We start from the raw sequence: 24,983 nt of genomic DNA on the forward strand, positions 1-24,983 counted from the left end.
GATATTTTTGTTGAAATCCGATGGCTCAGTGAGGCCTGCATAGCCAGCAATGACATTTCTTCTCTCAAGATCCATTAATGAAGCTTTGGAGCGTTATGAATCTTTTGTGTCGAATCATGATTCGGATCGCGTGTCAAACCGCCAAACTGCTGAAATCACGTGACTTTGGCGCTCCGAACCGCTGATTCGACACGCTCCGAAGCTTCCTGAAGCAGTGTTTTGAAATCGACCATCACTATAGAAGTCGTTATTTTGTTTTGTTTTGGCGCACCAAAAATATTCTCGTCGCTTTATAATATTAATATTGAACCACTGTACTCACATGAACTGATTTAAACATGTTTTTAGTACATTAATGGATCTTGAGAGAAATGTCATGGCTGGCTATACAGGCCTCATTGAACCATCGGATTTCAACAAAAATATCTCAGTTTGTGTTCCGAAGATTAACAAAGGTCTTACGGCTGTGGAACGCCATGAGGGTGAGTAATAAATGACATTATTTTCATTTTTGGGTGAACTAACCCTTTAATTACTCACCCTCATGTCGTCCCAAACCCGTAAGACCTTTGTTCATCTTTGGAACACAAATTAAGATATTTTTGATGAAATCCAAGGGTTTCTGAACCACACATAGGCAGCAACGTTATTGCACCTTTTGAGGTTCAGAAAAGTAGTAAAAACATTGATAAAATAGTCTGTGTTACTACAGTGGTTCAACCTTAATGTTATGAAGCAACGAGAATACTTTTTGTGCACAAAAACAAAACGGTGTGCAAAAAAGGTTGAACCACTGTAGTCACATTGACTATTTTAAAAATGTCTTTACTACTGTACCTTTCTGGACCTCAAAAGGTGCAATAACACTGCTGCATATGTGTGGTTCAGAAACCCTTGGATTTCATCAAAAATAGAGATGAATGAAGGTCTTACAGGTTTGGGTTGACATGAGGGTGAGTAATTAATGACAAAAAAATTTTTGGGTGAACTAACCCTTTAAGTCCAATGTCACATCTCTTTTATTCATGTCTTTTGAAAAGCCCTGCACTGAACGATTAGCACTAAAGTTACACAGCAGTACAACCCATTAAAAAGACTGTATGTCTATCTGTCAACTTTGTTACCATTTGTATAAAACTAAATACAGCATCTGCCCGGATTAAGGTCCAAAGCAGCATGTAAAACAGAATGAAAGAAAGAGGCTGTGTGTCAACCATGTTTTCTCTATGCTTGCCGCCTGCAGGTGACATGCCACACACACACACTCAGAGGGCGTTTATGTAAATCACACACCACCATTCAGAGGCCTGTCACCCATCATCATGTCACACACACACACACACAGGGAACACCGTGGTCTTAAATCTGATGAGCTCCCGCTTCTCATCCCTCTATCCTGGGAGAAAAACTGTTCAGTCCAGTGCGGACAGTGACAGACGAGTGCCCAGAATGGGAGTTTAGAATGCAGACAACGCGCTGTGACTACCAATTGCGTGTGTGTGTGTGAGTAGACCTTCATTTTATATCACAAGGACAGATGACGGAGCACACAGGTTCTGTCCGCAGAGCTTATTATCGCTCACACTCACACATATTCGGAGTAAATGCGTGGTAAGCAGGAAAATGGAGATGTCCGGTGGGTGAATGAGAATCATTCATGACACAGCTGATGTGTGCAGAGAGAGAGGAATAAAGATTGAGGGGTGGGAACAGACGGAGATGAACAGCTTGAGGGGGTCCGTGGGGAACGCGGCCGTGCGTGTGTTTGCGCGTACAGTAAACATGTTTATTTGCATACGCAGATGTCTGGAAGTGTGAAACTGTACCTTCTGTTTTTAGGGACTTTTTCCACTTTTTATTGATAGAGACAGTAGAGAGGAGACAAGAAAGCTGGGAATAAGAGGGACCTTGGCACAAAGTCGCAGGCCAAACTTATGTATAATTGATCAAATAAATGCAGCCTTAGTGAGCATAAAAGATTTCTTTCAAAAACATAAAAAAAAAAAAAAAAAAAAAATCTTACCAGCCCCAAACTTTTGAACAGCAGTGTATATTGCATAATATCTTACAATTTTGCTTCTCAAGTAAATTTATCTTGTTTTAAGGAAGTTCAGATATTTTCTTACTGGAAAACAAGACAAAAATACTGTATGCTAAGTACAGTGTCAAAAGACTGAATGTCAGATGTCTGAATACTCATGTATTCATGAAACAGTAGGTGAACAATCCCCAGATTTATTGCATCTGCTGAGATTCTGAAGTGTGCTGCCAGTGGACACTTTGCTATCCCACGAGGCCGCAGGAGATGAGAAGACATCAGATTCAAAAGGTTTAACAAAAATGGTAGAGAACTCAGGCTGCTTGTTGCAGGTCTAAAGGATAGTTCTGTATTTCTTTCTCCTGAAGAACACAAAAGATATGTTGAAGAATGTTGGCGATCAAACAGGTTAACAATATAATAAAAAAATAAAAACACTGAGGCATTTCTCAAAATATCTTTTTTATGTTCTTCAAAAGAAAGTCAGTCATATAAATTTGGAACAACATGATGGAGAGTAAATTATGAAAGAACTTTGTACTTGTTATATTGTACTTGTCGTAGGTAAATTATTCTCATATAAGTCAAAGAACACATAGGTCAATGGTGGATGTATTTATATTTAAGCATACTTTAGTATATCCTTAACATAATGTAAATATGGGATTTCATACACAGACGTGTCTGGAGCACATGCCATTCAGGAATATACTATCAATGACAAACATTTCAATAGTGTGTGATCATTTTAGGGATGCACCGAAATAAAAACTCTGGGCTGAAACCAAAAATTCAGGATGCACTTGGCTAAAAACAAATAATAAATTAATTAATCAATCAAACTTATTTATTAATCAACACTCGAATAGCTAAAACTGAGACATACAAACATGTAAATTGCACAAAAGGCAGTTTGTAATAATAAAACATAATTTAACTTTTTAATAACAGAATTGTTTCTAAGTTCATTGGTGAATTATAAACATTTAAACGACAATAAACTAATAACTTGTTCTCATTTATTCGAACATTCATTAACTAATGAAGACATAATTAACAGGTTAAGTAAAAATATAATGAATATTTAATACAACACATATATTTGGCAAAATGCTCTTCTCTAGAGTTATTTTTTCTAGCTAGCTAATGAGTTTATGGACATTGAATAGCTTTCTTGAGGTAAATGTTACATTAAGTGACACTGTATAGCCTACAAGCTGTTTTATCGACATCTTTCCCCGGTTGAAACACTGATTGAGCGATTACATGAGACATGATTCATTTCGGTAAGCTGTAATGTTTCAACATAACTTCTGATATTCACTCATGTTTATTTTGTGATATAGTAAAGAGGAGATGAGAGAATCGGTTCATGTGCGCTTGATCCGTGCTACAGCGATCTGTCACGCCATATAAAAGAGTGCCAAAATGACATTTATTGATGAATTTCGTAATAAAATCTGAATTTTAAAGTGGAGACGTTGCTTCATTTTAAAAGTAACAAAAGACAAAGCTTTTTGCAATGGATGGCAGGCTCGCTATAAATGTTTAGTGACTTTTTTCACGCATCAACAGAAAACATCACAGACTAAAAGATTTTAGATTTAAGAAATCATATCATTACGGATTAAAATCGAGAAATTAATATCGTCAATCCATAGCTAGTGTCCACACAGCTGACATGTTTAAATGCTGTATAGCTTATCCACGTTGTGTGTACAAAATAGACGCTGAACACAGTCAAAACATGCCATCGGAGAAACGCTAATTAAACGTCTGTTTCGGACACTGATTTCGGCCCACCAAAACCATTTCGGCCCAAAATTGAAAATAGCGGTTTTGGGTGAAATTTTCGGTAGCCAAATTTCTGGTGCATGTCTTATTTTGGCCAGATATTTTTTTATTGAGCATGTGTGGTCTTATGGGGAGCTCAAATGATACTTTAGAGACACACACACACACACACAGAGAAAAAAAAGAGCAGTTTTCACACAACCCTATTCCCTTTTACCACACACACACACACACACACACACACACTCACAATTATGAGCTAATGAGGCCTGAGAGAAAGAATGAGGGCCATGTGCAGCTTGAAATGAAGCACAAATCACCATCCATTTGCCTCTTTGTACAAACACGTGCAGCACATACAGATTGAGAGGAGTGACACATGACCAGGGCGAAGGGACTTCCATCCTACAGGCTAAATTATTCATCTGCCACTTACCACTGAGAGAGAAAGACAAGAATAACAACAGGATGCTTTTTGCAAGGACTGAAAGAAAAGTGTTTCTCCCAAATAAATCATAGGCTTCTCATTTTCGATTAGGAGTGACACAGTTTGTGTATCACTACAGTCATTCCTCGTTTTGCTGGACACGTCGAGTCTTTGCCTGCATGTACTCTGGGCTTGTAACAGCCGTCAATCATCAGCGCATGTCACTTAAAATGTCACTGGCCAGGGGTGACCAATCAGATGAGACCAGATAAGGAGACGAATGATTGCTGTTTGTTTGCGTTCACAAATCCTTAAGATTAGAGACAACAAAAACCATACACACTTGACACACAGACTTCAGTGAATGTTTCAACACACACACACAGAGCTCAGAGGTAATCTGAAGACTAATCTGGAAGCACTTTGTGTGTGTGTAGAAAAACAGGTTTTGCTGTCCTTGTGGGCATGAAATGTCAGAAAATGTCCTCAGAAGAACTTTTCTAATACTTCTATTTCATTCAGTAATATTACAAAATTAACTATATGTAGTGAGCTTACAAAAACACATTTGCTCTGTGTTCAAACCACTTTCAAAGTAGCTGTTTTGCATCTAGAAGTCATAAATAACTTTAACGCAAAGAACTTCCTTCTTTCAGCAGTCATAATGCAAACACGTGATATGTAGAGGATCGAATGACTAGCCCTTGAACAAAATACAGACTGAATCCAATAATTAAACACTTCTGGTTTCTCTTTACTTCTGCTGCCTTGCACACACACACTTGTCTCCATCTGTGTGTGGTGTGTAATTGGATTCCTGCATTTTCCAGAAGGAGGGAACCCGTTCGGGTAGTCGCTTCTGGGTAAAGTAAAGAGATAGCACAATCTCCAGCCATAGCTAAGAGACCGCAGCCAATCACATTATACTAGGCTTCAATCGCGTACAATACAAACTCACAGCAGGCTCACATTTACCTAAACAATCCTCAGAAGAGCTGATCCGGGACTTCCACGGAGGCAGAATAACTTTTGTTTAGTCTTACTCTCTTGTACTTGCTTTTTTTGTTCGGTTTTGTGAATGTAACATTAGTTACAAAAAAAATAAATAAATACCACCACATGATTTAGTTACCCTTTAGAATAATCTTCAACATTCATATTACACAGTGCCAGATCAGTACTAAATTGAATTAAAGCTACAAGGGTGATGAAAGGGCCCTCGCACCCAGGCTCACTGCCACCCAGTGGCCTTAGGAAAACAGTGAACAGTGGGCAATATGCATGTAAGCGAGTAAATACAGGAGAATTATGGCAAATTCATTTCGACGTGCCACACTTCCTGCTGCCAACAGGTGGCTCTTTGACCGTAACTGAATATTGCCATGAAGATGTCTTTAGGCCAGGACTATTATCAAACATGTGAAGTTTGGGGCAGATTGGACATTGTATGCCTGAGTTACAACAACTTCCTGTTTCATGGCGTTAATCGCATACATTAGCACTTAGCCAAGTGTTGCATGATTTAACGTGTTTCTAACATGTTTGGTACTTCATGGCATATTTAAATGTGTTTCTGAGAGTGAATTACAGTGCAAAACATCATTTCCTGTTGCCCACAGGTAGCGCTATGACTAACTGAATATTGCCATGTCGATGTCTTCAGGCCAGGACTCTAATAAAACATGAAGTTTGGGGCAGATCGGACATTGTATGCCCGTAGGTATTTGGCTGTTACACGTTTCTACCGAATTTCATACCTGTACGTGAAACGTAGCACGATTTTGTAGGTGGTGCTATCGAGCCATTTTGCCACACCTAATTCTGAAACCCATATCAGACAAATTTTTGTGAAAGTTTTATGAGTTTTCAAGCATGTTTAGGCCCTCAAAAATGCAATTTATTTCGGAGAAGAAGAATAATTGACTGAGCAATTACAACAGGGTCCTCACACCATTGGTGCTCGGGCCCTAAATATGAATATCTGAACATCTTTGCAGTCTAAATGGAATATGAGATAAAAATACTGTGTATTGCAAATATAATGGCAAGAAGACATCTTTTTTTTTTAGATGTCCTTGAGAGCAGCACATATTGACATTTACTGTGTAGTCAGATTGCAAACAAATAAGTCTTTTAAATTATTCTTTTTTGTAAATCAAAAACAGTGTAGCCCCATTCAAGAATAAATTACTCTTATTATTCGGCCCTTCCAATTAATCATCCAAAAAGACCAACAGACTTTCTAAATTATTTTATGGGAGTCTGTAACTGAAGTGTTCATGATTAAATATTTTTGTAATAGTTTTATAAAAATGTCACATATTTTTACATTAACGAAAAGTGAATTTCCAACATACCCAAGCAAAATGGTCAATATTACTGAAATATACCGCCAAATGAATCAGAATCTAATCAAATCTAATTAGAACTGCAACTTAAATCAAACTGAATTGAGAGCTTGTGTAAAGGAATCAAGCTGAATTACGAAACTTTTATCTGTAACTAATTGAACATGTTATACTGTCTTAACCAAGTTTCCAACGACAAGAAATGTATCTGTTCATACTGAATGTGAACTGCAATCAAAATGTACGTCAAATGCACAACATAAGAAATTGAAACCAATCAACTGACAAAATGTCCTTTTTTTCCATCAAATTTACATTTTCATGTCGTTTGTTAACAAGTAGTCCTTCAAGCATCATATAATGTTATGTTTGTAAATGCTATAAATTCAAGTATTATAAAGTGTTAGCAAGGATTGTTTAGAGTACTGAGCACGGATCAAAGTCCACAGACCCCCTCAGACGCATTCACAGCACGCTTTCTGAACATACATTCATTACAGCGTCTGTAAACACGCTGAGAGTCAGTAAACACTCGGCTCAAAGGAGCTAAATGGCCAGTGTTAGCAAAGCACACAGACACAAAACAGCCCATCTGAGGAGAATAGGGTGAGCCGTGCGTGTGGACAGACAGCGCCGCATTTACTAGGCTAAGACACATTCGACTGAACACATTAATGAAGCATTTCACTACTTGGGTGTAGCTGTGTTGAAACAAGGTTTAGATGACATCACTATATGGTGAATAAAGAGCTCATAAATAGTAATTAGCACACAATGACATTGAAGGGTAATCTTTGCACTCCACTTAGTCTTTTTACTTAATGGAATTTCTGTGGCACATGAATATTAATATTATGACTTGGTTCTGAGGTGTCAGTTTTACATGTGCTCAGATATTTACTTTATCATTTAATATTAATAAATCTGAAGTTTGAGTAGAAGAGCTCCTTTCAGAGATTAAAGCTGCAGTCCGTAACTTTTTTTGGTTATCCAAAATCAATTTTTGAGCAAGTATATAACCAGCCAGTGTTCAAAACTATCTCCTTGCCTTAGCCTAATTCACAACCATAAGCTTGTAATAATGTGTTCTAATTTGAGTGGTACTGATGGGTTTCCGCAGGAAATTCGAGCATGCAGCCGTTCGTCTTTGCATCATTACGTCATGTCTGTTTACATAAAGGAGTCCTAGCTAGTAGCCTATATCACGTGAGGATGCTGCAGGTGGCGGATCATTTATAGCCTTTTCTCACAGCAGCTGGAATAATTAAACGGTGGACAGTATGTTATGACAAATTAACGTTAGAGATTGGACTGTACAGAAATTGAAATCTACAGGTAACGCTAAATACACACTAAATACACACAATGCTCATGTTGTTAACATTAACAATTTGAGAACAAAGTATAACGACAATAATTTGTGCGTTTTAATGTGATATGAGCTAAGCGATTCTTAGATTTATCACCACTGATAGCGTAGAAAGTTGCAGATTTGTTACAGATACATTTTCCGGTGAAAATTCTTATTTTTTTGGTCATACTTCCAAGAATGCAATCCGTTTTCCCGAAATACCTGTACAGCATCCACTGGTGCAGTGACTGACAGCCATACATTTTCCTCAAAGCATTAGATTCATTCATGTTGAGGAGCCGAGCCGATGCACAACCCACGTAAAGATGATGAATCCACAAATAACTGCAATTGCAGGTTTCAAACAGAGATGGCAACAAAGAGGCAAAACGAGACTTCAGAGAAAAAAAGACTTCAGAGAGTCAAAACTTAATTGTTTTAAACTAATAACACTTAATATAAATTAACTGTCAAAAACAAACTGATTTCACAGTAAATGCAAGTTTAGTCCCCTAAACTGCGATTTGTGGCGTTAAATTCGATAAATATGACAATTTACTTGATAGCTTCGTACTTCCTTTTTTTCCTTCTTTTTTGGTGGTTTAGAAGATGAAGAAGCATTGTTCTTCTACCTGGTTTGGTATGATGATTTGTGTATATCAAAGATATATTCTAATTTACACATTTGACTGTCAGTGTTCTCTGTATATGCTTGTTCATACTTTTCGCAGCTCTGGAAATTTTGTAGGTCCATAGACAACCATAGGTTTTGTTACTGCAAAAGGCTGTTTGATATAATATCAGGTGCTGAAACTATAGTGAAATAGTAATCATAAATGTGCTTTTAATGCAAGCTAACAGAGGAAGGCTACGATTGGAATATTGGCTAATATTGCTGTTGCTAGGATTGTGTGTGGTAAACTATAAAGCTCATTTGGTTTTAAACCATTATCATCATTACAGATAAATCTTGCTAATTCACAGCAGAAGAATGCAGAAATGGAAATATCCGGATCACAAATCTGGGCTGCTTTCCTGTGAGACTCAGTGCCACAGAGAATGGATGGATGGACACACACACACAACATGCCGTGTAGACAGTGAGGATGAGGTCAGGTTTAACATCTGCTCCATCACGATGACCAACAGAAATTATTCCATGTTTCAAAAACGTTGAAAATATTTCTCTTGATAATACTGGCACAGAACGACTTGTCTTGTAAAAAATTAAACGTGAATCCTCTGCCTTTATCAGCATGTGTCATGTCAAAGTCGAACAATAAAAGAGGAAATCAATCAAGAGATCACTCGCTACCTGCATCTGCTGATAGCACACACACAGCATCTAACACCCCCCATTAATTAAACTAGCTCTCTATAATTACACTGATCTTCAAAGAGGGTGACAGAGAGAGAGAGAGAGAGAGAGAGAGAGAGAGAGAGAGAGAGAGAGAGAGAGAGAGAGAGAGAGAGAGAGAGAGAGAGAGAGAGAGAGAGAGGAGACAGGGGGATAAACCATAAGAAAATAGAAGGAACGAACAGGGGGCTGATTAAATGAATACATGTATCCGTGTTGTTGACTTCTGGGAGAATCTAACAGAAGTATAATATATATTAAGCAGATCACCAAAGAGCTAAATATGACATGTACGAGAGGGGCTAAAGGAAACACACACACATGCAGCATTAAGCTGTTAAATGAGCTGGCTGCCGGCGTCTCCTTTTAAAGGATGTGAGGGAGATTAGGCTGAGGCGGCAGAGATTTGCCACCACTTTTGATTAGGAACGGATCATCCTGGATTTTCTTCACATCACACATACACACTCACACATCAGAGACGCGGCTAATTACAAACGCACACAGGCGCACACAAATGCCCTCACACGCTCCAGCAGCGATGTCTAACTAATTACCTGCTGGAAATGACAGGATCTGCAGGTGAGAGGAGAGACGAGACGAGAAAGAGACCGTTAGAACTTTAACACCTGGGATAGCAGAGGTGACAGTTATCAATTTAACACCAAGAAGAGAAGAAATAAAACGAGAAACAGCCGTCGTTATTTTAGTTTTGTTTTAGCGCACAAATTCTCGTCGCTTCATAAAATTAAGGTTGAACCACTGTAGTCACGTCGACTGTTTTAATGATGTATTTAGTACCTTTCTGGACCTTGAAAGTGGTGGTTTTATCGCTGTCTATGGACGAGTCACATACTTCTCGGATTTCATCAAAAATATCATAATTTGTGTTCCGAAGATGAACGAAGGTCTTACGGGTGTGGAACGACATGACAGAATTTTCATTTTTGGGTGAACTAACCCTTTAAGCCAAACAAGACGGACAAACTTTGGATTGAAACGTGAGGTGCCTAAACACTCCGACCCCTAAAGGAGTGGTTTATAACAACACCTGGAAGAGGAGAGAGAAGACGAGTGTTATCACTTCCACATCTGCTTCTCCTTAATCACAGCGACTGATACATTCCAGAGCAGATCGGTGAAGGAACCCAGCTTATCTATGAATGATCAGCCAAAGAAGATCCGGACACAAGGAGTCCTGAAAAATGGGTCGTAAACCCATCACGCTGTTACTTCCAGGGATAAGGAGGGGTGGAACAGGAGGAGGGAGATGAGGGAAAAAAAGAGAGCGAGCAGAGAAATGCAACAGCTGTTTCCCATCACATCTGCACAGAGACACAGCCATCAGCTCACAGACACTGCCCTGCGGAGGAGAGAGACAGACACAGGGTGGTGTGTGTGAGTGAGTGTGTGTGTGTGTGTGGATGGTCACGGTGGGGGTGAGCGGTAGATGAAATATGGAGAGAGAGAGGGGGAGATAAAGCAAGAGTTGGAGTTGAGCTCAGTCGCTGAAGTAACCTGCTCTGCATTCCCCTTGAGTGAGTCTTTCACTCCCTCAGACAGCTGAAGTTCCTCTCGCTCGCGCTCTCGCTCCCTTTTTCTGACACTCGGAACAAGAAGGGCCTGTGTGAGTTCAAAGATGAAGGAACCCAAAGGAAAGTGTGCGAGCGTGTGTGTGCAAATGTCCTCATCAGACCCTGCTGCACCGTCAAGACATGGCAGCCGCAGCAGCAAGGAGAAATAGGACACATCAATCCGAGGCTAAGTGTCGAAGGAACGGCACCTCGCACGAGCAGAAGGGCTGTTTTTACATTCATTTAGAAAAAAAAAATGAAACTAACATTTGTACAGGAAGAAAATACAATGAAAAACTGCGAACTGGGACATACAAATTGCTGCCACGTGGTGTAGCTTGTATTTCAATGAGTCATAAAGATTATGAAAATCTACTTTGCGAAAACTTACACACACACACACAAACATCTTACAGGGTGTGAGGTCATCAGACAGATTGGGGGGGGTACACACCATTTCCATGGCAACAGATTAATTACACCCCCCACACACACTGCACCCCTCGGAGTTTGCGTCTCCGGTAACCGCTGGGGATGGAGACACACACACACACACACATTAGCAGTAGGTTTATCTCATCCCAGGTCATCACTGAGAGCAAATGGCTAAAAGATAATAATGAATCAAACTGAGAGGAGATGAATCAGACTGGAGGTCTCGTGTTGAAAAAACACTAGAACACAAAAACACACACATCTGCCTCTGAATCTCGCTCTCACCAGCTTTCAAAGCATTTGTTGACTGATAAAGGCTGCTAAAATATACAAACGCTGTGTTGTTTGCTTTGCTTTCAGTCTGTCTTGATTGATCTCTCAACCGCAGAGAACTGAGCCAAAATATTTACTTGATAGTTCAAAGAGCCATTCTTTACAGCATCTCTGATCTAAACTGATTTACTCACATGCATGTTTAAGTACCAATGTAAACAGGACTAAAGTAAAGTGAATTAGTTTTACTACAGACTAACTTTAACCCAAAATCTAAACAATAACAGAAAACATTTTTTCCAAAAAAACATTATTCATGAACTTCTGGTGACATTTCTCAAGCATTTTGTTTCCTGAATGCGCACGCACATACACACACACATACACACACACACCAGCAGCCTCTATGCACTATTTAACCCTGTCTAACCCCATTATAGTGCACCAGGTGTAAGGTTATGCTCACACTGTCTCTCTTCTTCTTTCCATCTGTTCTCATATCTCATCATCTATCTATTTCTGCAGTCCACCTATTCATGCACTAATTAATTTATTCATACATGCACATGCAATAAGTTCTAGGAGAACCGCTATAAGCAAGATTAGCATTACCACTAATTTAAGCAAATTTAAAATTTAAAATATATATATAGCACTTTGATAATAAGCAAACGCAAACCCCTTAGTATATAATTACAAATATGCTTCAAAGTTGACATGAAATGGAAATTGTCATTCGAAACCCATTTAACTTCCATAATGTGATGTATTTCAGAGTGAAATGGGATATTTAATGAGAAAAAAAGGAGAGTTTGATTTTATCATACCAGATTGGCTACATACCGACACTGATGAATTATTAACAATAAGACCAGAAAAGTGCATTAAGACAAAAATAAGATTCATTACAATTTGACATTGACTTTAAATAACACCTACATTCTTCGACTGCTAGCTAGAAACCATTTCAACTCTCTAAGTACTGCCAGGGACCCTGCACGCACAAAGTTTTCAGTTTTGCACTTTGAGTTCCCATCAAAGCGAAGGACTGAACGAGGGGATCTCAGAGAAAAGCAGAATGCTAAAGAAGGGAGATTCGTTTCATCTGCTCTTTTCAGCTCATCAGGAATGACATCAAATAAAATCTCACACAAGGTGAGAAAAGAATAACAACATGGCTCAATAAGGTTGTTTGAACAAATCCATTTTAAAAGCAAGAAATCCATCAGAAAACGCATTTGCACAACCTCTGTGTGAGAGCTACTTGTTTGTCAGCCACACTTCAACTGAATGTTAAAATATCAATCTTTCTCTCTCGCTCCCTGACACCTCTCCTTCTCCTCCATCAGCCATCCCTTCATTCACCCACCCATCTATTCATCCCTCTCTCCCTCGGCATCTAAATAAATAAACACCGAGAAGGGAGCGAGGGAGACCAGGAGAGAAAAACTAGGACACTACAACCTGGGACCCATAGACCTCCCCCACACACAGAGAGACTGACAGAGAGAGAGAGACAGGAAGGAGTGGTATACCGGCACACATTTAGGTAAAGGAAGGAAGGAAGACATAAGGGAAAGAGGAAGAGGAGGGATTCAAGAAGAAAGAGAGATAACAGCAGGGGAACCAGGCATGGTGGTCACTGGCACTACAAGTTTATTAGCATTCCTGTAGCTCAAACTGCTAACAACGCAATGTCATGGGTTCAATTCCCAGGGAATGCATGAACTGATATGTAGCCTATTACTGGATAAAAGCATCTGCCAAATGTACATGTAACTGTCAATGTCATTAATAATCCATATTAGATAAATCTTTCCAGGGGGATGAAGACAAGGCTGAATAGAGATTTCTGCCCTTTTAAGCTGCATCTGCCTAATCAAAAAGCTCTAGTGCTAATCACTTAGAATCAATTTTACATCCCTTGCCCGCCGCTCCGCCTGAGGCTTTTTTCCTGTTCTTTTCTTTTTTGTTCTCTCACAGGCCTGTGTTGCCCCGAGGGCTCGGTTATGGCACAAAAGAATCGCTCACAAACTGAAAACAAATTTACATCACATGTTAGTCGTCTCATACATATAGCAGATGTTAAGCTTGCATGCACATACAAAGCTGCATGAAAATACAGAACAACCATACACACAGAGATTAGGAATTTTCATATGAAAATTAGAACTAGAACTGCCTTACTAACTCCGAAGGGTGCAGGTCATCTCATATTTACGCATTTGGCACACCCGCAGTTGGACCAGTTTATTTTTCAATGGAATATTTCCTTGATAACATCTTTCACTGACTAAATAAATAAACAAACTTTAATGAATTTAATGAATTTGAAGCGAAAGTATTTGATGAACGTATACTATGTGTGGAGAGCATTAGGCTTTTTAAAATTGCCTAAATTAGGCTAAAAATGAATCATGAAGATGTGGAATCCAATATTACAAACAGCAACTTTTTTTCTTGAAATGACTGTAGCATGTACCCTTCACTTACACTAATTCGCTAATTGAGGGATTGAGCTGGTCAGTTTAATTTAGATTGACCCTACAAGTAGCGTTCTTTTCCCGCAATGCCCTTCGAGGGCATAAAAATTCCATTTGGAATTCACCCACTGTGTCAGTGCTTTTATTCCCCATCATGCTTTGCTTCTCAGGGAGCACAGAGGGCCATAAAAAGGAGAGACACAGTGAAAACTATCCATTCACCCCTCATAAGCGTGAGGAACATTTTCTCCTCTCTTCATTCTTCTGTTCTCTAGAGAGCAAAGGAAGAGAAGGGAGGATCCTCCGGCTCTGCCATATCACTTACCTGTATGAATGGACACGGCTGAGAGAACAATGAGGGGCTTTCTTTAGTCCCTCCCCCCACTCCCACACACACACACACGCGCACACACACACACACACACACACACACACACACACAAACACACACACACACACACACACACTTGTTTGAAAGGCGGTGTGATTCTAGAAGAGTTAGAGAACAAACACAATGGCCTCTCTGTTCCTCCATGGTCACCATTTCATGTTCCCTTTACTCATCACTGATGAACTGAGCTGTGACTGATAGATACTATATTTTAATGAATAATTATGTGCAATATTGAAGAGGAATTCAAAACAAAAAATACAATAATGCATTATAATGCCTCTACCATCTTCATCAACTGTACTGGTGGCATAAGCTATCAGTGGTGATTGTGATTCATTCTAGTGACTTGAATCCTTTGACTCGGTTCACATAGGCCTATACATTTATTCCTTTAGCAGATGAACATTATCAGCCAAACAGATTCGTTTAGATTCTGTTTTACATCAGTAGGTGGCAGAAGTCAGTGTGTCTTTTTGTCTTTTATGAGCTATAGTCACTCAACACATTTCTCCAAAAACAGATTAACGTTTTTTTTTTTTACAAATTACAAAGCACATTTATTTTTTTCCTCCATTTTGTCAATGTCCTTAAATAATTTCACTTGTGATGACAACTGAGACTCAAAACACTTATTTGTTCAGTAAAAGTACAGAATCGGTCAGATTTTCCCAACCACTGCACAAAAAAAAAAAAAAAAAGATTAATTCACTTTAAATATTTCTTCAAAAACAGAACGAAACACCATTACTGAATGTACATCCCCGTGTGACGCATCAAAAAATAGCTTAAATTAAATCTAGCAAATGCGTCACCTACTCAGAATCTATTGTTTGTGTCACAGGTGTCAGTGAATTCTCTCACTGATTCTTACGAGTATTTTGACCTTTAAATGAATCACCAAATGGTGTTCTCTGCCATCTCCACAAGTGTGTTTTTCTCTTTCAACGTTTGAAAATGAGCTGTTTCACTGATTTAACCTTCATGAACCACATAATGTGACAAGAAAGGAAAGAGACAGGAGAAGAGAAAGACTACTGGGAGAAGGAAAGAGAGGTCAGACCCAATTTTAAGAGAAATGGTGTGATTGGGAGCAGAAACATGGACCTTCTTTTAGAGGAGAAAAGAAAGGGCAGAAGGAAGAAAAGAACGAGACATGACTGCATCCGAATATGAAAGAGAAATAGACTGGTTGCATTTGAAAGAATGATTTTACATGAAAGGTAAATCAGGAACGAGAATCATGCCTGGATTCTCCCGTCATAATAATAACCGCAAACACAGCACAGAAACACAGCCGCTCGAAGCTTACTCCGACTTGTAGATGTATCAACTGTCCTGGTTTTACAAAGCAAACTGGATTAAGCAACATCCAGCTAAAGTCCACACTAAACAAAAGAAACTGCAGAACAACAACAAAGCTGAGGAAGAGAAATAGGAAAGAAAAAGACATGACCAGAGGAATAATGAGTCAGAGAGAGAGAGGGGGAAGAAGGTCGCTGGAGAGTGACAGACTGAACATCCCAGCAGTAAGACCTGTTAAGTGGACTGAATCCTCAAGATGGAAGAAGTGAGAAACAATGGATAAAGAGGAAGAGAGGGACTGGTGGTAGGATGGACTGCGCTCGTTTGTTAAATGGCTGACAGGAGCAAAAGAATAAGACAAAAAAAACATCACAGAGGGAAGTCTGGAGAAACACAATGAGGATCAGAGGTCAGAAGAAAACAAGAAGAAAACAAAGAAGATTGTTAGGCAAACATACCCAACAAAATGTTAATTGTATGTTCAAATGAGGCTTAAAGGGAAAGTTCTGTCATGTTCTAAACCTCTATGACTTTCTACGGACTATTTAAATTCATCCTCCATCTATTTACATCTCAGACATGTGTAAACTCTTGCGTATTACATTCCAAAGAGCTCTGTTATCAGCCCCACAGTGGAAAATGATCTGTAACGGCTGGGCCAGATCGGAATGGAATGGAACGGCTAAGCAACGGTTTGACCCGACAGTGGAATTGCAGCTATAGTTTTGAATGAACTGTTCCTTTAAATTCCAAACTTTCAAAGAGTCACCTAGACAAGCTCCAGTTTTCTTTGGGAGAACAATCTCAGGAGAACTCAATTTGGGTGATTCACGCACTCTTAGTTATTTTACAGTATTTCTTCAAATATGCTGACCTTATAAATTACTACAGAGAACATACACTAGCATTCACCAAATGTACCCTACAGAACTCACAGGAGACGGGCAAAATTATCTTAAAGGTCACTGCTGTTTTTCTCTGACAGCTCGCTACATTGGGCATGCTAATGACATTAGCGTTCTCTGAGGAGCGCTGTGTCGCTCTCGCTTACAGAAATAAGATAATTCAGCTCGCTGTAACTGTGCTGTAGTTACTGTATCTGGTCTGGAATGAGGCTGCACAAAAAACGAGGCCATTTCTGGTTGGCTATGATCCAGTCCGGCTTCCATCATGCCATGGACTGGCACGACATTCTGCGGACCAGGTGCAAGCCACTCAGGAAGAGGAGGAGAGGAAAAGACAGTGAAAGACAAGGGCAAACAGGCGCTTACGCCATTGCTAACTACAACTGAGTGCAGGGATTAAGAGTGTGAAAGGGAAAAAAGGGCGGTGGGGATATAAGAGAAAGCAAAGAGTAAATAAAAATACGAGGAGATAAGTCATCACATCAGACGTCCTCTGGAAACAAGGGACTATATTTCACAATGATGTCAGTCTGACAGGGCAGAGGCTTAACGTCTTCAATAAGCCGTGTCGACTCACAAGGGCATCGCTGGCCTTGCTGATCGATACAGGATCAATAGAGCAAAGCCTCGCTTCCTTGTCTGCCTCTGGCTAGCCGACTCCATATGGACACCAAAGGACAGTTAGGAAAAAAGGGGGGGGGGGGGGGGGGGGGGGGTAGAGGAAGGACAATCTTTTAAACAGTATCACAGTCACTTCATAAAAGAGTGAGTGAGAGAAACCGAGGCTAATAAGAGGAAGATCGTCTCCTGTGTGATTTGTGATTGATGACAGGGCTCCCGAAGGTCACATGGTTCGTCACAGACAGTGGTTTTAATTTTTCCTCCCGTGGAGCATAACGTGTTGCATACTGATGCGATTAATGACTAAAAGCCTGTTCATACCAAGGACGATAACTATAACGATAAAGTTAAAAAAATTGTTCTGTATGAGAAAAAGGTCTACTCCACACAGGGCACACAAGTTTTAGTTTTCCTACATCTTTAAACTTTTAGTTTTGCAAATCATCATAAAAATAACATTAAAATTGGATAATATTTAGAGCTTTGAAGTGCTGGAAAAAACTGAAGCACTTGAAAGCCCTTGAAAAGTGCATGAATTTCACTCTTAAAAGGTTGTACGAACCCTAAAGATGAATAATGCAACGAAAAACAAAAAAAAAAAAAATATTTGACTATTTCTGCCACAATACCATGGTTACAGTTAATGTTGCTACATTAAATCCATGGTGAATGTTGGTGATTTGTGGATTGAAAAGCCTTCTATACTGTAACTTGTTCATTCATTGGACAGTGTTTCTCTTGGTTTCCACATCAGCGTTTTTTGATCTGATATCTGTGGTTTATAACAGAGAATTCTGCGCTAAATTTAAATGCTTCCGACTAGATCTCACTGCAATGTTAATTCTGCGGTGAATTTGAACTCTTTCTCACTGGATCTCTCAGCGCTGTGTACTAACTGTGTCTCGTGCTCGGCCCGAGATTGGCCCGAGAGTAAACCTGTTCTGAGCTGGTGCAGCGCTGTCTAGTATTGCTCCGAGCTGATAAACGGTCCGTGCAGCACAGCTCAAACGAGTAGCGGTTTCTTTTCGTTTACCGTTTGATGTTTCTCATATGCAACATGAAAGGCAACTCTTATCAGTTGGTTAATATGGTGGTGGCACCAGCGTGACCTCTAACAAAATTGTCGCACCGGCAGGAAAAAAGGTTACAAAATGCGAACATTTGGTTGCAGTCTGGAGCTCTGCCACAGCTATAACAGTAACAGAGGAACGATATCGTTGGAATCACTTTTAGAACAATATTTTTTCTATCTGATGAACAATAAAACCATTGAATAATAAAAACCAGAATCCATTTGACTTTAAAGATCTTGAGCATTTAAAGTGGTAGACAGTTTGCGCAGAATGTTATTGTGCATTGATGTCGATGCTGATAATTGTTATCTTTATAGTTACTTTTATAGTTATTGTTCTTGGTGTGAACGGGCATGTGTGCCTGCATGTTAAATGACAATAAATGGAGCATGATGCCGCAGGACTGAGATTCTTTTAGCACTATTTATAATATAATGCAACACTCCATTGTGGGATTCAAGTCTCGCTTATGTAGCTATTCGGAGGAACCGCTACCCAGCCAGACATGTCCTTTCACGCAACCTCGTCTCTCCACACTCCGCTTTGCCCAGTGTGCGAGGGCACTCGGAACGAGGAGTCCTGAAACCACCGGCATGCTAAATTCATGAGACAGCACGAGTGTGCTTTTAAAAAATCCTCAGGAATCAAAACCACTTTCACCCCCCTCATCCCTCCCAGTGAACCTCTTAGGACACACACGCTCATTCCACTAAAAGAAAAGAAGCCTTTCAGTTACTTCATCATCTGATGTTTTTCTGCCTCAAATGATAAAGTATCTGCATGTCTTAGAAACACTCAGTAAGTATCTCATTCCAAAAGAAGAAATTTTCTTTATGATATTGAAAATAATAATATTAACAATTTCATCTCATCCCAAATTTGTAGGGGGCACATCCCTCTGTCCCCCTAACCCAAGCTCTCAATTTGATTCAATTCTTATTTGTTTCTGATTCGTTTGGGTATATTGCAGTTTTAATGTCCATTTTATGTACTTATGTAAAAAATTATTTTCTGCTGATGCTAAAAATTATACAGGGCACTGTATATTTTTTGTCATTTTTGGCCTGCTTTGGTTGTACAGAATAGAGCAGCTTGAACATTCTACTAAATAGGCCTATCTACTTTTATATTTTATGGAAAATGAAAGTGAATGTGGAACATGAGAGTGAAATGATGACAAATGTCATTTTTGGGTGAACTAATCTACTAATTTAAAGTTCATGACTAACCTAAGCTCAGTGAATATGGAGCCAACCAACCAGACAGAAGAGCTACAGCATTCCAAAAACCTTCAGGGTTGCGATGTTAATCATAAAACAAACTGGATGGCATTCTGTCTAGAGGGGCCGAACACTCATCATGTCCTATTCCTTTTTATGCCATTTGGCTTCTTTTTAAAAGAGGGCAGATCTGTGGTCATTTTCCCTATGAGTAGACATGACCTACTACAGCAATCTGGCAACATTCAAAATTCCTATATCAATCTGGCAACCACATACAACTATTCAGAGCAACTGGCTACTGGCCCCTGGAGGGTCACTGATCTCCCAGCATGCAGTTGGACAAGGGGGTAAACTCAGCCAGTATGGGGTGTGATAACATGCTGCCTTTTTTTTGTGTGTGTGTCTTGCTGCATCAGGTTTATTCTGCATTTTCTAGATGCATAAAAACAGGAACAGTTTCACCACAAGATCACATGGCACATTTCAAAGTAGATGGTAAACCACAGCAGGAGCAAAACCCTACTTTTTCATTCCTCCCTGCCACTTGTTTCAGTTCTCACCATCTTGTCAAAGCCACAATGGTCGGTTGGCTTTCCATCACCAGGCGAAAGACTAAAATATGAGAACCAATTAACTGGACATATCAACCACATGAATCTCTAATACCGTAAAAGCATTCTGAGATCTGACATCTGCTGAACCAGTGAGAGCGGAGCGAGAGAAAGAAAGTGACAAGAATAGAGCGAGGCAGTGAGAAAAGAAATGCTTGAAAGAGCCTTGTCCTCTAAGTGCTTCGAGGACCAGGCAAGATTCTTTTTAGCTCCACTTTTGAACGAAGAAAAAGCGATTCTGAAAATAACCCTGACTACATAAGTTACTTATATTATATTTCACCTGTCACTCATAAGTCAGACTCCATTGTGTTTCATGGATATCATACGAAGCTTGGCGGGAAACCCTCCAGTGTCCGTATTAGTGCAGGTAGATGTTAATTACAAGGTCAGTCATTGATTTCAGCAGACTTCATTCCCAGAGCTGCATGTCAAACACAGACTTGCGACAAGTGTTAAAAGCTTTGGTTCCCCCATCCACAAATCCCCCTACACTCATCCAGCCTTATCTCTACAAGCAACCAGAATGAGAGATCCACAATCACTGATGGCTCCCTTCACCCGGACACACAGCTAGGGTTACCAAGAAGCATTTTAACAGTCTCTGGACAACTATATTGAGAGGAAAACCCCCTCATATACACATATAAATATAAAGGTTCTTTATCGACATCCATGAAGAACCATTAACAACCATTAAGAGCTACATAGAGCTACACAATTAATTGTTAAAAGAATGTGATCTCAATTCAAACACCCATGCAATCTTATTTCTAAATGACAACAATTCGACTGTATATTAAACATTTGACGATCACAGCGAACATTCAGATCTGTGTTGGCTCTGTTGCTGACCAAGTTAAAGCAGTTTTCATGTATGAAACTGCTTGACAAACAGTCTTTACAACCACACAATATCATTATTTCTCTGTTACAAACATTCAATCCAAAGAAGTACTGGGATAAAAGTTTATAATTCAGATATAAACAGGGATGTCTGCAGTAGCAATCAAAAAAAAGAGTAAATCACTTTTTTAAAGCAATGATACTTCAAATAATGATTGTATGTATCAATTACATCGTTACACCAGTAGGTGGTAGAGAAGAATTTGTTGAATAAAGTAGTTATTTTTGTTTTTGTACACAAAAAGTATTCTAGTCGCTTCATAACATTGAGGTTGAACCACTGTAGTCTTGTCTTTAGTACTTTCCAGGACCTTGAATGACGGTAATTATGTTGCTTTCAATTGGGGATAAAAAAAAAACACCTCTTGGATTTCATCAAAAATATCTTAATTTGTGTTCCGAAGATGAACGAAGGTCTTACAGGCTTGAAACAACATGAGGGTGAGAAACTAATGATTTCTTTTTTTGGGTGTACTAACCCTTTAACATTTTGTTAGAACCTCTAGTAAATTAGATGTTATTTATAGTTGTCTATTCAGAATTGTGGAAGAATCATGATCTGTATCTTAAACAAAGAAATCGTGACTCAGTTTATCCAGAATTGTGGAGCTCTAACATCCATGGAATCTTTCCACTGCACAAAAGGCTCTTTATAGTGAAAAAAGGTTCTTTAGATTATTGAAATGTTGTTCAAATGTTTCTTTTAAGAATTGTTCACTAAAAGGTTAGGTTCTTTGGAGAAACCAAAAATCGCACTGTGAAAATCCCCCTCTTGAAACCTTTATTTTAAAGGGTGTACTGACTGATAACCTTGTGTAAGAGTTTTTGCAAGAATGAAACATTTTTTAAAATCTATGTTCTTTCCACAGTCTTTCAGTTCTGTCTACTGCTACACCTCCTCCCATGCTCTTTCGCCGGCTCAGACGCTAATAAACAGCATGGCCTTGAGGTCAGGGTGAGGTGGGGTAAGGTGGGGGGGATAGATTTGAATACACCAATGACAATCATCGCTCAAACAAAAGCAAACGGATAAGGACGGCAAGGGACGCAAAAAAGAGAGGGAGAAAATGGGAGAATGACAGCTGAAAACCATCCGAATCAGTTCAACTTTTGTTTACATGCTCCTCGGTTTTGGGAAATGGCAGACAATGGAGACCGTTTCGCCTGTTTACTCAACTCTTCTTCACTGTTTAACCCACTTGAGCAAGCGCTGATTCCAATCGCTGTGTGCTTGTTAGTGTGCGTCTGTAACTGCTGTACTCACACAGTTTAGAATAAGGTCATGTTGGCCTCCGCCTCCATCATCATAGCAGCCTAACATTTTCTTCAACCCCTTCCTCCTCCTCCTCTCACTCAAACAAACACACACACACCACTTGATGCATTCAGCCAGAGACGCCGCTACAGTAGCCCCCCTAACCCAGGGTTTTAATGAAAACACAGCGTCTCCATGGCAACGGGTTCAAGCATTTTTTGACCCGTGTTCACTAGGAGGGTATTTTAACGCAATCAGTAGCTGCTATTGTGCAGATCTCTGCTCCCGGTAGCCTACATTTCAGTCTGGAGCTAGAAAGATGAACTGAACTGAAAGTTTTATAATCAAAAAACTAGTTAAACCTACTTCCTGTCCATATAGCTCTTAATTTAAAAAGCAATAAATTAGGTTATTAAAATAAAGCATTAATATTGGTGCTTGAAGTTGGGCTGTTTGTTTTTAATAGGCACGCAATGAAAATGAGTCCACAGGGGGCACTGAGTCGAGTGCACAAAACAATGCTTTGACCCTTAAAATATTTCTCAACTGCTGTGTATAAAGGCAAACGCTCCCAGGACACCTGAACTAAATGGATGTGAAGGGGAAGGGAAAAAAATAAAACACAAGACCCGTTTATACTGTTTCCTAAAGCGAGGCAATCATGACCCCTTCTTCCGCTGCTCTGTTCATAAATAAAACAAATCCTTTGTTTTGTTATTCTAGTTTTCCTCCTGAAGTGCATCCGATGTACTGTGAAATGGGTCCAGGCAGAAGAGGTCCAGACCATGAATAAGTTAAAGGAGTAAATTGCGTTTTTTTAGTTACGACAAAACACAGCATCCTATGATGTCACAAAACTTTGACATCATATCCTCTTAATACATAATGTATTTTCCTATGTATTACAAATTTGCCATATATAAGACTATTCATACCTTTTATTTTAATCGATATTAGCAAGTTCTACTGTAGCACTTCGACATTTAAAATTTCCAACAACAGTGTGTATGCTCGGTTAGACACTCAAGCACCAGTTTCTCCTGACACTCACACCAGCCCAGCTCGCTCGCTGTCAGGTGTAGTGCACCTGCGAACCGTGACACGACCACTGAATAATTAAACTGCAAAGACACTGAGGAGCTGCTGAATATACGATCAAAAGGAGCTAAAGTGCACGAGGTGAGGCGTGCAGTGAGAAATGACGAAACAATAGGCGGTGACGTCAGCCTATGATAAGAACAGCTCTGAGATTCATAAATTAACTAGTAAAATTTAACAACATGACGTTTTGAAAGTGATTTTTATAGCTTTAAAATGATACGACTAAAATAATACTAAGTTTAAACCTACGTTTTAAAAATAAAAATAAACAAATAAATAAATAAAATGTCCGAAAAACCCTGTTGCGCGATGGATTGATTTCCATGTCCTTTCAGCTGGAAATAATATGATATGATGTGAAGAGAGAAAAGACTCAAAAGGACATGAGGAACAGAGAGAAATGTTTTACGAGGGAGAGAGAGAGCACTGAAGGACGACTGGATAATGTACATGGTTTCGCAAACAAACACACCTGACCTGTCAACACGTAAGTATGAGGAAAAAAAGCACTTCCAAGGCCACACCTAGAGAAACATGGCGCTTATCGAAACTCATACAATCTCCTGGGAAAAGAAACTAGATGAATCACCAAACCCGTAAAGTTGTTTTCCCTCGTACACCGGCCTAACGTTAGTTAATACATTTATTTTAAATGAATATAGTCATCATGATGAATGTAGTCAGAGTTCAGTGATAGAAGCGCGCGCTCGATTAAGACATACTAACGGCTATTTCTATCAAGATGCCCGAGCGCTTTATCTATTAGAAGTGATAGAGAAAAGTGTGATTTAACCGGCAACAATTTGTGATTCCTTTTACTATTTAAAGATAGGTCTTACCTTGAATAAGTAGGAGAAAGAGTGCGCTTAACAGTCCTGACATGTTCATCGGAGTGAAGGGTGGACAGTCCTCCTTTACGAAATTTGTCTGTCCGTTTGTTGAACTCGACACAGAATCGCGAAAAGAATCAACCGACACAGTCAGATGGAGATAGAAACTCGTATGTGGATCCTCTAGTTTCTCTCAATGGCAGAGCAGAGAAACTTAATGTTAAAGTGCGTCGCTGTAGCCTATTCAGCGAGTCCCTCTTGAGTTGGTTTACAATCTAGTTCCCTTTTAAATCGTGTAAACAAACAGCTTATGCCCTCCGAAACTACGGCGCGGCCAGGTAAGAAACGTCCTACAGGTGAATAAATATCCAGTGAGTGAGCGCTGGGTTTCTCAGACGGTGGAGTCTCAAACCTGTCGCTCTGGGATCGTACTCTGTTGAAACTATCAGAAGCGCGGAGCTCATTGGACACAATTCGTGTGATGTCATGCGCACGTCACGCTGGATTTAAAGTCACCTAAAATTTAGAGGAGGCTCGGGACTTTCCAGTGGTTTTTTGACCGTTATACTCTTTTTTTCACTTTCATGCAACCACACTATAATACGATCAAATCAAGACAGGAATTTTCATAATTTCAGTTAACAGTAAATGTTTTGTATTATAAAGTGCTGTATTAACTAAA

General features: G+C 39.5%; 1 protein-coding gene across 2 annotated transcripts in view; it reads right to left on the reverse strand.

Moving 5' to 3' along the window:
* Positions 1-24,763, reverse strand: part of si:ch73-22o12.1 (nectin-2) — a 75,565-nt gene extending 50,802 nt beyond the window's left edge. The window contains exon 1 of one of the 2 annotated variants that reach the window (XM_051865027.1): positions 24,311-24,763. In XM_051865027.1, the coding sequence (XP_051720987.1) occupies positions 24,311-24,359 (49 nt within the window). In that variant the 5' untranslated portion in view covers positions 24,360-24,763. The remainder of the gene's footprint in view (positions 1-24,310) is intronic. The other variant, XM_051865025.1, reaches the window with a different exon arrangement.
* Between the last annotated feature and the right edge of the window lie 220 nt (positions 24,764-24,983).

Source organism: Ctenopharyngodon idella, chromosome 16 (genome assembly GCF_019924925.1).
Source record: "Ctenopharyngodon idella isolate HZGC_01 chromosome 16, HZGC01, whole genome shotgun sequence".
NCBI lineage: Eukaryota > Metazoa > Chordata > Actinopteri > Cypriniformes > Xenocyprididae > Ctenopharyngodon > Ctenopharyngodon idella.